The following is a 14,430-nucleotide window of genomic DNA, read 5'->3' on the forward strand; positions in this document are numbered from 1 at the left end:
AGATAAAAACCTGGGTGAGGTAGTTAAAACAGCTGTCAGACTTTGTTGATGGTGCAACCTAAGACCACATCCATCCATCTCAAACTATAAAGATGCTTCTTTGTTATTCTTCTCGGACCAAAGCCATGAGAGATTTGACTTTTCATTGAAGATTGTCCAACCAGAAAAGGGTTGCATAATGTCTTCAGAGATCTGGAAGACGTTGCAAGGTAATAGGCAACATTCTCTCGCATCTTCCCCAGAAAGAAATGTGTGGAATGGATTTGTTCCACCTTGAGTCTGAGACACTGTAAAATAAGGCTGCGGGGGCAGATCGGAAATTTTATTTAGTTGTCTCCGTTGCACTTTGTCGCACCTGTTATGTGTCCCCGTACAACATAGTCAGCACCCTGAGATTTTCCAATGAAATACCTGAAGTGCACCATCTTCCTGTTTTTTATGTTGGAGAAGATTTGTTGGAAGCAACCCGACAGCATCCAATAAATCCCGTCTTTACCAAATATGTTTGGATACAGCAGGTTTTGGCGTTCACTCATCCAGGCAGGTAGAATTGACAAACTTGGCAACTTTTTATTTTTCTTCGTTTGTTGGTTCCAGCTTCACAAGTGTGAGAGTTTTCTCATTTTTAATTGTAATAATTGTCGTTTTTTATTGGACTAAACAAACATTGTGAAAGGTGTCCTTGGCTGTGCATACTTTGTAATAAAAATAATCATTAGCTGCAGGCCTGCACAAAATATTTCAAAATGAGCACCACCTCAACCAATTATGACAGTTTGTTTATTTAGTTCCTCATTAGCCGTGTTACAGTAGCTCTTCTTCCTCAAGTCACTAACACAAAAAATGAAATATGCTTTAATATGAATGCATGAATAATATTTATTAATATTACAGTAGTAGTGTAGTTATTACGAAGTCTTCTTGTACTATAACTATGAAATAGCCTCAAACCAGAAGTCTCAAAATTCATTTCAGAGTCGCGAAGCTCGAAACTTTTCTCACGACGTTGATGATTCGCAGGTGCTATTGACCAAACATTTCAGTCTGGACCAACTCTGCTGTGAAGACGCTGTAATAACGTTACATCAGCGTTAATAAACTTTCTGTGTCAGCAAACACAACACACATTTTTTCAGCGACTAAGCCGAGCTTATCTATGCACCTGGCTGACGTTAACGTAACGACCTCTCAGTGGCAGCCAATCAAAAACTGAAAACTTAATTGATATTCAGACATATAGAATATGTTCACGCTGTTTTTTTTCTTTGTTTATGACTATTAACCTGTCCATTGGGGCAAATACGTTTCTAAATGTCTTCACACCTCCACAACAAAAGATCCATTTAGGCAGACAAACTTAATGTTGAGCCCTTTTATAAATGCTGAGTGGACTTGCATATTCATAAATGTGTTCACCTGTCGTTTCTTTTTTTTGATCAGAAGGAACTGATGCAGACAAATTCCAAATGTAAGTCGCATGTAGGTCACATGCCTCGGGATCGGATTTTGTACCGCAGATCCTGGCGGTCCAGATATGAACTGAGGGAAAACATGTGACTCCAATGCAGATTTTTGCTGCTCGCTGATGAGAAAACATCAGATCTGTGTCACACGGAAGAGGGGGGAAAAATGCTGAATTTGGATTCTTTGAGCTGTGTTGTGAATTTTCTCCTTCCCCAAACAAAATTCTCTACAGCACAGCAGTAACATGCTGGTTAGAAATTAGGAAAATATCAATTATTAACTTTAATGATTTTATTCTGAAGGTCATGTGGCCTCTTTTTTTTAGTTACACTTGTAAAATCAAATATAATCCAACAGCTGAGCCATAAATTCTACCTTTACAAGGATATTAATGTTCACATTTGATTGATAGAGGTGTTGAGTTCACTATGTACTTATTAGGCCACGTTCAGACAGGGACAGGGAAACTGGCAACCGGTGGTGTGGGAGTGCGGTGGTTGGCTGGTGGTTTTTGATTGGTGGCCGTAGTGTGACGTGGGGCTCCGTTTTCCCAAAAGTTGAATCTGGCTCAACTTCCTTCCTGGACACCGGCGACGTTTTTTTGCGGCAATGCCTGCGTTGCGGGCTGCCGGTGCGGAAACACACGACCCCCACTGAAATGAATTGAAAAACGCCGCCGGCGTCCAGTTTGCCTGTCCCTGTCTGAACGCCCACTTACTCGGTTATTCAGCGTTTAGCTGCTGCTGCAGAAAAACATGTTCAGTCTGAACTGAAGCCTTACAGTGTGTGGTGAAACACTTTCAGCATATTCTGAAGTAACGTGATGTTCGTGGTATTCGCCTCTAAGGCAGAGCGGTGAGACGTTTCCGTTGTACAGCCTCGTGGAACCAGTTGCTGTCCCACCGTCTGACCTGTTTGTGAGAGCTCCACCATCTATCCAGAGACATTCGATGAGCTAACAAGTCTCAGTAGTGTCACTGTTGCAGGGACAGTGAGGTCGACTTGGAGTTTTGTGCTTTAAGAGAACTTTATGAAGTGTATAAAGCCAGTAGAAGTTAGATCTGATTTAACCCTGAAGCTTAGTTAGTTGGTCTCTGCAAACCCCAACTTAATTTTAACCAAACTCCGTTGTATAACTTGTAATGTGTGTGTGTGTGAACCTGTGTGTGTGAACCTGTCTCCTCTGTAGAGACAGGTGTGCGAGTGTAGCTGTAAAATTTATTGGTTTAAAAGTGGCAACCTGCCAGACTAGACAAGTCTGACATTTGTAGCACAAATGTTTATTGTTAACCAGATTGTAGCTTTCCTGCTTCTCTCCGTTGCACGTGGCCGATGACTCAGGTTTTTCGTTTACTTCCTCCAGACATGAAGTTGCGTTTTTTTCTTTCTAAAATATTTTGAAACATTCTCAGAAAGGAAATAATCTTAGATTTTATTAGCGTTGCCTGATGAAGTGCTCGTCATTTCCTTTATGTTTTATCTGTTGAATCATCAATCATCATTGATGGTTTCTGTTTGCACTGATGTTGAACAGAAGTCTTTGATTTTCATGGAATTGCAAAGGGCAGATCGAAGTGATTGACACAGAATAAAGAGTGACTCACTCAGGATCTTTTTCTGGTGGCGGGAAACTTAGACACTGAGGAAAATGGATGTTGGAAGCATGAAGGTATTGAAACCTGCAGACTGTCAGAGAGTGACACAAAGGTAACTCAGTCTCCATCATTTCTTGGGGTGAGTTGAGGTAAAAAGTGACTGTTATAATTTAATTTGCATTGATGGTATGTAATTAGTGCGTCTGAAGTGAAGCCAGTGCTAAGTGTCTAATGGCCAGCAGGGGGCATCACCACTGGCTGTAAAAGGAAGTCCAGTTTGTATTGAGTCATATGAGAAAATGTGCCTGCTTATCAGCTGATTTATTGTCCTAATAAAGTTTCCTCATGAGTTTATGGTCTCAGTAGCTGGTATAAAGTCTTCCTCCAAAGCATGATGTTCATTAAATAAATTATGGTCCCATTTAGAGAATTAAAATAGAGGAAGGGTGTGTTTAAGGCCATATCTACCTCATGACTGTCAATTCTCAGTGAGTTCGTCTACCGCAACACACCGGGCTCATGAAGCTCGGATCAAACTGTCAAACTAGGCAGGAGCCTAGCCCAACTTGCAGTACGTCACCCACCAGCTCCACGTTCTTGTCGAAATACGAAAAACCAACCAACCAACCGACCATTTTACCAAACTCAAGGCTTTAAAACCACTGACATTTTACCAACGAACCATAAGGAACAAACATGAAGTTACAGACTGACAGGAGACTTGGTTATTGGTTGATTGGTCATTGTCGTCCTGCATCATCAGGATCCACGTGCGGAAGATACAGGAGTTCATGCGGCACTTTGATGCTTCTCGTGTGGGTATCTATGTTCTTTTCTGTCACAAAGATCGCGCTGAGAAATTGCTGATTATAAGGATCATTAGTCGATGTTATTGTGACTAATGACTAACAGGTAGAGACAGGATGAAAAGGATGTCTTGTAGAGTAATGATTTAGGGCTTATTACTGCAGGATCGCTGTCAAACCTTTTCCTAATAAACTTTAATGAACTGTACATGCAGTAGGATACACAGCAATTTTTTTAAACAGCTTTTGACCCATTAATCAGGCAAAATACCTGCGTTGATGTGGATACATGGTCATCAAATGTTTTGCATTCATCAGCAGATAGATTTAAAACAGCACCACAGTCAGCTTGAAGTGGACTGAGACCACATTTCGAAGCAGTATTGGTCCGGCTGTTTGGTTGCTTCGGTTTGTGGCTTTAGGCACCAGCCCGAACAAACCGCACCAACCAGGTGAACACAACCAGGATCCGTTTTAAACTGAACCAAAGAGGATGGGTGTGAAATCACCTGAAAGATTTCTGGTTAGCTTGTTTGCAACATCTTACATCAGCGCTGCTTTGTACTCCTGGGAAATCCTGCAATCTCAACGTGCTGATCTTTTGTGGGCAACCGTGGGTATTCAAAGTCATTTTAGCAATGACAGTCCAAAAAACACGTCCCTTTCAACTAAAACGTGATGTTTTATAACTTGTACTGAAGTCAAGAAAGTTGAACTGAGAACAGTGTTTCCTTTAAACTTAAAATAATCCGAAGTGGGCAGAAGTTGCTGGTTGACTCATATTGTGAAGACAAAACAGGTGATGGGAACTTTTCAACTTGTATATAAAGACAGAGAAACTCAAAAGTCATCCGTGTATTTGGATAATGGAGATAGAATATGTTGAATTTTATAGTCTAGTCTACTCTTACAAGACACACCAAACACACAGGTTTATGTTTTGAGGTGTGGAGTTGAATGCGTTCTATTGGCTTTGGTCCTGTCCGCCTCAGTATCCCCACATGAAACCAACTCCACTGGCAATCCTGCAAACTTCAAAAAAAGTGCTTCAGATGCAGTGTGGAGCTGTGAGAGACTGTTCTGTTTCAACATCTCTGTGCTGTGTCATCACAGCCCCGAAAACCAACTCCTGCAGCAACGTTTCCGCAGAAACCTCAGCGAAGGCTGAAGCTTCTGTCCTGCATTAGCGCTGGTAACTATTCTTCCTTGATCTGTCCTGGTGGGGAGAAGACAATAAGAAACACAGGCACTACTTTTGATGATCAGAGTTTAAAAAAAGATACTCTGCACTGTAGTGTTTTAACAGCATACAGAACCGACAGTTGGACTATTTATTTCTCTTTTGTATTGTGATACGTGCCGAGCGTATCAAGGATGTCCAGTTATTAATCATCACACAGCTGTTTCAGATGTTGTAAAAAGGTGGAAATGTGCCATTTCAGTGTTTAATCACAAGCTGAACGTGTCAGTTAATTAACATTGCTTGAATCCTTTTAATTAAATTTATTACTTTTTAGTGGAAACTTTCCAGCACGCGGTTATCTGAGGTGTTGATGTGTTTCTGGGTTTCGTTGTTTGAAGATGCGGTTGTCAGATTGCCACAATCTGTTGATGGAAAGATCTCAGTGGACCACCTTCCGGCTTTCTGTTCCCCATTTCAGGAAGGGAATCGAAAATGGATAACAGATAATGTCTGATAAAAGCATCAGCGGCCACTGATGAACGCCTGTGACGCCTTTGAGTAGAACTTCTAAATGCACCAACATAAACACAGCTTCACGTCGGCGGGTTTGAGGCATAAAAATGTGCTCCATGAACACCGAGGCTACGGGATACATTTAGAAAATTTCCGTGCAGTATTAAGTATTTTTGTATTATTTTCTACAGGTGGTTTCAGGTTTAATAACCGTTGTTCTTGCTTTATATATACTGCATATTGCATAGATTGGACCTAGCTGTGTGCTTTATATATACTGCATATTGCATAGATTGGACCTAGCTGTGTGGCTTTGTTTTTACAGCATCCAGCGGTCAAAACTCCAGCAACACTTGGATACAAGACAACTTATTGTCAGGCCAACGTGTACTGAAGGCAACAATAAAGTTGCTTTTAATACTACAAGTGTTGCTGGAGTTTTTACCTTTTTTTTTTAAATCTGTCATCTTCTCTTTAGAAGATCTCTTGTTTCTCTGAACGTTCCTGAAGCGAAATAAATCGACAAAGCATTAACTCGCTGACAGTCTGAAAACACCTTAAAAACGGAGCGTCCAAAAACAGCGAAATCGCTTCTCATCTGCCTCCCCTTTTCAGTTCAAACGGAAGAATTGCACGTCGCGGGCTCTCATCTCTGCCTTTTTTGTTTTAACAGCAGTTTCAGCCTCGATGACAGAGAGGGGGGGGGAAATAAAATAATCTGCCTTCACGTCTGTCCTGATATTGAAGTGTTCTTTTTAGTAATAAACCTGTTTAAAGCCTCTCAGTGACTGACAGCGGACGACTGTAGTTGTTCTTGGAGTGAACGTGTGCAACTGGAATGTGAAAAAGGTTATTGGAGGAAAACATTTGGCACGGCAAACTGTCTCCTAATATGGGTTACTAAGATCATCGTTTTGAATAAAAGTTGAAAGCGTAACCATAATTCTTTAAATGATTTCATCACTTCCTGTTTGTTGACTTTATTTTGAAACGGCTCATGAAATATTCCGTTTTAAATTTAACTGCTTTTGAAAACTCGCAGCTGCACCGTGGTGGGGTGCTGTTTGTTTTGTTTGTCTTTAAATAAGATGAATTATGTCCTTTTGTGTTTAACAGATGCAGTGAAGGAATAGAAGATGAAAATACACAAGAAGGACAAGCAGCAGGTTTGTATTGTGCACACACACACACACACTTGATTAAAAGTAGGTCATTTATAAAAACCTTTACACACACAGCAGCTTTTATACTAAATAAAACTCAATTTGTAAGTTTTAGTACAAAGTGTGAGGCTTTTTTTTTTTGGACGTGCAGTATATTTACAAGTCCTTTTGATATGCAGCTTAACCCCACATCCTGGGGCAACTATGATCTATGTTACTGTTCCCATTCATGAGTGGAGGCTTCTGTAATATAGGACACTGGTAAAGATGAGTGCTATCAAGCCGGAGAGAGCGGCTGCAGTCTCCTGGGCGCTGACAGTTGTGGCAGCTGGAATTTTACTGTACAGAAGAGTGGATGAAAGTTCATTTCTTCTTGATTGATTCATAAAGTTCTGTAAGTTTAGCGCTGGTTCTTACAGGACTCCTAGCGAGAAGTGTTGTCATTGTCTGATGTAGTCTGTCTTTGTTGGATTATGTGTTTGCTCTTACACATTTGGCCTGAAACCACCTTAAAAGTGTTACATACTCTTCGGCTAATCGATTAGGAAGACTCGCTTCAGAATATCCTCACTCCTAATCAACAGCAGTCTATCGTGTGTAAGGAGAAGGAAGAAGAAAGATCGTGGTGTAGTTTTTAGATCCATTCAGTAACACTAATGTTGAACTCAGAGACCCGGCAACTTGTTTCCAAATGTAGCTTCCTGCAGCACAGGAAACATTCCTGTTTTCAGTCCTAACAGACGTGTGGATGTGTATGAACTCACTCCCTGTTTGTTACCAGCTGCACTGTTCTGCTTTTCATTTGATTACATTTGCAAATTCTCACAATGGAACAAAAACATCCACACGCTGAAGTTTTTGTTCAGAGTCCCACACTGTAACCTTTGTCTATGTGCGTGATCGGTCGACTAGTCAATCAGTTAAACTAATTATTTTGTAAGATACTACGAAGACCCGCTGCTAGCCGGGCTGCAGCCGCAGCAGGTCATCTTTTTTAGTTACAGTCTTAACATTTCATTACTGTGGTCCGCTTTGGGTCCTGCTAGCGCATTTCCACAACCCGATTTCAATTGCTACCGGCGATTTCTGATGGAACTATCCAGAGGAAAGATGGTGGTGGATCTGCCGTTGACAAGAAAATACCAGAGTACGGTCACTTATGATGACATTATGTGGTGAGAAACGATCAATCGCATCATAAAATCCCTGTCGGCTTCGCCGCACATGCTGACCGACTGCCGATGTTTAATTTTTTTAAAGCTTACCTGCTCTCTGAAAGCTGTAACGTTATCTCCTCGGTAACTCCACGTGATCGCCGCGTCATGTATGAAGTTATCTCACAACAATCAAGCAGCCATGAGAGGCGTCTCTCTCTCTCGTCGTCTAATAACACGAACAGCGTCTTGATTTTGGACCACCAACACGTCGACTGACTTTACGACTGAATCCTGACAACATAACAATCTGCCCTCAGGTCAAATGCACGTAACAGGATATATGGCGCAAGAGTAACTTTTCAGACTCGTCGACGTTTAAATTTCTGTTTAGTCGAAGCAAAAATCAGTCGTCAGAAACATCTACTACATCATCTACTACAGTTATCAGCCAATAGGAATGAATTACATGTATCCGTGCCTCCGGGGTTCACAACACAAAGTCTTGCGATAGAATATGTCTGATGATATTCAATCAGCCTCTGTTGGCCCAGAGTGTGTTCTTCTTTTTACAACCAACAGCCTGCGTCACGTTCCGGGTTGTCCTCGAACCTTCTCGCCTGTTTCGTCGAAGCGTTTTGTTCAAGGTTTTTATTCCTGGTTGCATTTCGATGACGGCTTGCTGTTTGTAATATTTATGAGTCAGGCCGATGCGCGGAGTGATGAGTCAGAGTTTTTCTAAGTGCGAGGTGACACAGCAGTCTCTCAGCTGAGCACGAGGCCTCCATACTGCAGTGACAGGGGGGCTAGCGCTGTCACAACAGAAACAACATGATCATTCCCTCCTTATCATCCATCGTCACCATCTCCATTATTAGATTTATTTTTTTACCCTTCTCCAGCACTTTACCTACATACTCTGAGCAAACAAGAATAAAACCCACAAAGAACCACCCGGAGGACACGTTTTTCTGAGGCACAATCTCTCTTTGCAAACAGCACATTTGTACAAATAGAGCACATGATTTCTTTTTTACTCACTGGTCTGGTGACTCACTGCACTTGTGACAGTTGCAGTGCAAGAATTTGATGCATTAAAATTTTAAAAGCTATTTATTTATTTTTTTTACATCAAGGTTGAAAGTTACCTGATAATCTTCTGAAGAGAGTCGTCCACCTCTCAGGTCAGCAGGGCGACGTAGAGCTTTAAAAGGCTGCTCTGAATGTCCAACTGCGCTATCAGTGAAGTTTTTCTTGAGGAATAAACACCAGCAGTGCCATCTGTATAGGGCTGCCGCGATTAGTCGATTAGTCACAATTAACAAAATCGTCGACAACTTATTTAACAGTCGACGCATCGTTTTTAAAAAATTTTTTTTACTTTGCTTGTCTCTCAAAACTGCGGCTGCAGCTTCCACTGCCGCGTCTACCTTTCTGTCACATACACACACACACCCCTATGCACATGCGCAGTAGTAGTAATCGGCGTCAGGCCTGACTGCACCGTAAATGATACCATTATAAGACCCTCCAGGAATTCACGATGTTGCGATTTGCAACTTCAACGCAACTTCAGTGAATCCCCGTGAATTCAGGGCGGTGTTGCAATTTTAACCAATCACCGTGATTTTTCCGCAACTTCCGCAGTCTGCCCGGAGGATTCAACTCGACGGGTCAGGGACGGCTGCACGGTGCGGGAGGATCCGCTCGTGGGACCTGTCGCGCATTTCCTCCACGGCGGCTCTGGGTCGGCATGGAAACACTCGGGGGCGAAGGTGGCTCATGGCTCCGTCCCTGAGCTTTACAGCGCCCGCCCACTTGCCCCTCTCCCAGACAATCAATTTACGTATGATCCGATTAGTCGACTAATCGAAAAAAATAATCGGTGATTAGTCGACTATCAAAATAATCGTTTGTGGCAGCCCCACATCTGTAGCTGCCTTTGATTGTGTCAGACCTTCATGGTTCACCATCGTAGTTCCACATGTTTGGTTTTTAATGAAATATGTCGATGACTCTTCGATGAAACACCATGAAATTCTATATTTCTTTTCATGGTGTCCAGAGGAGGAATTATTGTCCAGTACTTTGCATTATGACCAAATTCCTGCAAAACTAATGACGTTCCCGTCAACTTCAGCTCTGCTTTGTCTGTAGTGGTAATTAAAAGTCAAAGCTCGGATGTTGAACGTGGTCAAACTTTCCTTCTAAACCTCTAAAACCTTCTTTAAAATCTGCAAGTAGAGCTACCAACATCACTGTGGACCAGAGAACTTGTCAAATTTATTCACACTCTTATCAGCCTACATTTGTGTGAGCAGACTCCAAAGAAAACATCTGAAATCAATAATGATAACTAGATACTTAACTAGAAAATGCTCTCAGAGCTCCTCCATGGAGGCAGCTCACTGAGGACTGATGGTTCAAATCTGTAATTCTTCAGAAATGGGGTCCTGATGTGTAGGTAGGAAATATTAATTAGTATTTCAACTTCAACCTCAGTTTAACGGTCTGAGTAACCGTCATTGAATTCTGGTGACAGCCAGACAAACTGTTGTTCTTTGAGCATCTGTGATCCGATTTGTCTGCAAACAGCAAAAGTGAAAGTAGTTTGCGTGCCGCCTGCTGCCGCTTCATCTGACGGTGGCTGCTCCGTCTTGTTTCATCACTCCTTGCAACACTTACAACCGAGCCGCTGTCAAAAGTGCCGAAAAATGATTGTTGTGTTTCGTCAGTCGAATGCTTTTAATGTGAAGTTGCAGCAGTAGGAAAATGCTTGGCTTGCATTAGGAGGAACTTAATACTGCATTTTTCACCACTGATGTCTAGTTTGTAATACTGTAAATATATAAATATTAAAACACTTTTATTAGTGGCCTGATGGGAAGCTTTGGCAGGCTGGATGTGGCCTGCAGGCCGGTCTTATTAAATCAGATTCTCATTGCTGAAACTAGTTTAAGGTCATCTGATCCTCTTGATTTCGATTCACAAAGGTTTTGTAGGTGTTGTTGTTGATCGCTGCGTTTTTAATTAGTCTGTGTATTCGACTTGTGTAGAATAATTGCTCAAGGCTTGATCGGGGTGAGCTCCTAAATCAATAGTATATCAGGTAAAGAAAGTTTTTTACGAGCTTGTCCTTCAGTATAATACCGGCCCCTATTGATCATTTCCCTCAATCGCGTGAGCTGTATCGTCTCTGCGGCGGGAAAGTTTGGTTGCATCCACAGTTTAAACGATGGCAAGCCTACAGTACGACATGGAAACACGATGATTAAGAGGATCTGTAACAAAGCATGTCAGGGCAGAGTGAAGGAGTGGTGGAGTGTGCTGTTTGGTTTGTATCAGCGTGTGTGCAGAAGGGGAAAGTGATGAGATTTTCACTGATGCGGCGATGGGGCGTATCTGGTATCTCATCTACATTTCAAGTGGCCATCGAGTTATCTGGTTATCTGCCTGCCACATCTCGAAACAACAGAGCGATAACGTCAGCGCGACACAGGGACTGATATCTGTCTGTGAATGTTTAAAGAATGACAGTAATGCAGAGATGATACATGAGCTCCTGGCATGAACGAAACATCTCTGCGCTGGTACAGTCGGTTGTTTGAGAGGAGATGGGGGCAGCAGCAGAGATGGATGTGTGTTCTCAGAGCGGTGTGTGTTGTAACTCTCTGGACAAATAGAAGCCCTCTGGTGCTCGCGTCTTCTTGGAGGTGATTGTGTTTGCTTGACTTCTGTCATTGTTGGTTTCAGTTTGATTCGAACATGTGCGAGTAACACTGTACAAGTCAACTGGAAAAACAAATGAATCCAACACGAATAGTCAAAACAAAAATAAAACTCGGACCCTGTTGACACAGACGTACAGTCTTTTGCGTCGCTGTGTAGTGCTGCACAGTTTGGTGCTGGATCTTCTCCATGCAATTAACTGTCGGGCTGCAACAGATTGTTAAGTAATCTGTGTAGTTTGTCGATGATTAATCAGATCAAATACATTTTTATCATAACAGACGTCTCTCTATCCATCCATTTTCTTCCTCTTATCCCGGGTTGGGTCGTAGTGGCAGGCTGCTCCAGTCATCCTTCTCCCCAGCAACGCAGTCCAGCTCCTCCTGGAGGTTCCTGAGGTGTTCTCAGGCTAGATGGGCTATGTAGTCCCTCCAGCGGGGTCTGGGTGTGTCATGGGGTCTCCTACCGGTTGGACGTATCTGGAACACACCTCCAAAAGAAGGCACCCAGGGAGCCTGCGACCCACCTCAGCGAGCTCCCACCATATATCCGACCTCCTCATCTCTAAGGCTGAGCCCAGCAGAGGAAGCTTATTTCAGCCGCTTGTGTTGTGATCGCATTCTTTCACTACGCAAAGTTTGTTACCATACGTAGAGGTTGGAACGTTGATGGACTGGAAAATCGAAAGCTATAATATTATCTGCTGCAGATCCATGAGAACCTGTGAGTCGAGAGAACACAAAAACTTCTAAGTTAAGTTAGTAACATGTATTGATGGACACATACGTGTTCAGATGGAGCGTGGAGCTCAGTGCATCAAAACGGGAGTCGTAAATGTGGAGATGGGGTCTACCTCCAGAACCAGGAGTGGGAGTCGGTTCCACAGGAGAGGAGCTTCATAGCTGAAGTCTCTTTTGGAGATTAGAGGAACCACAAGGAACCCTACAGTGTTCTCGTGTGTGGCTCAATGAATCATTTATTTATAAAATCTCAGAAACATTTCTCCGAAACCAAAGTGACTTTTTCACATAACTTGCGTTGTCTGCCGTACAGAGCAAAACCCAAAGATATTTACAACGATCTAAAACTGAGAAAAGCAGCATATTTTAGAAGCTTGGCCTTTTTCCTTGACAAACGACTTTAAACATTTAAATGATTACCAAAAGTTTATTGATTTAATTAATTCAAATAATCAGCAATTAGTAAACATGAAATGCCCCAATGAACTACATGTGTGGTGCCCCAGCATGTGATGGATGTGAACCGTGCACAGAAACATTACTTTTATTATTTTCTACTATATTTTTTTACCATCACAATTCATGAATCAGCAAGTGCAGCGCAGAACTGGGCTGTCTGCACTTAAAGGTAAAGCAGAGGAAAGGCTGGCTTCTTTTCTGTCCGAGGCCCAGATTCATTCGCTTTGATCATCTTTCCGTACGCGTCCAAACAGCTGAAACGTCCGTCCTTTCTCTCCCTCTCCTTCCTCTTGCTGCTCTTCCTCTTCTCCTTACATTTTATTTTTATTGGGAACAACAAGAATGTGGCTCTCCTCTGAGCTGGAATTCCTTTTTTCTCAAGCCATTTTTTTTGTGCAGTCTTTCAATACAACTTGTTTTTTAGTTTAGTGTGGCGTATGCTTTCCGCTTTCTCAGAAACAATACATCGAAGCGCACCTTTTTAATAGACGTAGATGAGTCCCGATCTAGACCTCAGTGAGATGAATTGGCACTTTTTTTTTTGTCCTCTTTCATCACGGGCTGTTTTTTGGAAAATCACTTTTAAACCTGAAAGCAGTTTGCTGCATTGAATTGCATAAAGATGACCTTATTAAATATTATTATTAACTCGCCTCAGATGCCTTTTGTATCCACCTAATCTTGTAAGTATCCTTCCCTGAAGCAGCTGATGAGATTAATGCCAGAATTTATCAGTATGGAACCTTTTTATAGCAACTTTCTGGAACGACGTTGTTGCTTTGTGAGATGATGAAAGAGCAGGAGAAGGAACGTGACAAAGGGATCTAAAGAAATTCAAGCGACAAAGAGAGAACACAAGAAAACACAAGTGGGAATTTAAGAAGGTTACTAAAATAGTGTAATATAATAAGGTGAGTAGATTCGTTAAGATTTAAAAAGTATTTTTGTGCCTTTATCAGAGAGTAGATGGAGAAGAAATGAGGGGAAGGAAAGCAACGAAGGTCCACAGCCGGTCTTGAACCGGCGACATTGTGTTGGTCAGTGCCTCGAACTCTCCAGGGCGCCCCAAAACAACAATTTTGGTAATTACTAACAGCTAAATTCCAACGGGCACGGATGTAATGCGTTCTGTGCACGCCGCGGCCGCCGGAGCTGATTGCAACCGTTCTAGCCAATGTTTGAAACCCCACCGGAAGAGTCACATCCGTTTCAGAAGCAGCTCGCCGCTTTGCTCTGCAGAGAGTACGCTGTGTTTTTGACGGACATCGCGAGCAGCTCAGAGAAATCTGCACCGAGAAAATAAAACACCCTGTGCAAAAATACAATCGTATAAACAGACAAACAATTTCACAACGTACTCGTGGTAGAAGCACAGAAACCAAGAAAATCTGAGCAAGTTAACAAAGTCTGGTGGACTTAATGCTCCTAGTGACGTTTGAAGGCACGTGGAGAACGGACCAAACCGATACCAAGGAACCAACAGCACGATAACCGGCTCGTTGTATATGAGGTGTGTTTATAGATTTGTCATATCACCGAACAACGCGCTGCAACGTTCACACAGTTCTCGGCTCTCCGTTTGTATTCCGTGCGTGTCTCTGCTAAATGGGATCGTCACAATTAC

The 14,430-nt window shown here is 42.3% G+C and overlaps 1 protein-coding gene across 7 annotated transcripts in view; it reads left to right on the forward strand.

Annotated features, from left to right (window-relative positions):
• chd6 (chromodomain helicase DNA binding protein 6) overlaps positions 1–14,430 on the forward strand; it is a 110,851-nt gene that overhangs the window by 11,974 nt on the left and 84,447 nt on the right. For all 7 annotated transcript variants that reach the window (XM_027279691.1, XM_027279690.1, XM_027279689.1 and 4 more), the window contains exon 2: positions 6,678–6,727. In XM_027279691.1, the coding sequence (XP_027135492.1) occupies positions 6,698–6,727 (30 nt within the window). In that variant the 5' untranslated portion in view covers positions 6,678–6,697. The remainder of the gene's footprint in view (positions 1–6,677; positions 6,728–14,430) is intronic.

This window comes from Larimichthys crocea, chromosome VI, assembly GCF_000972845.2.
Source record: "Larimichthys crocea isolate SSNF chromosome VI, L_crocea_2.0, whole genome shotgun sequence".
NCBI lineage: Eukaryota > Metazoa > Chordata > Actinopteri > Sciaenidae > Larimichthys > Larimichthys crocea.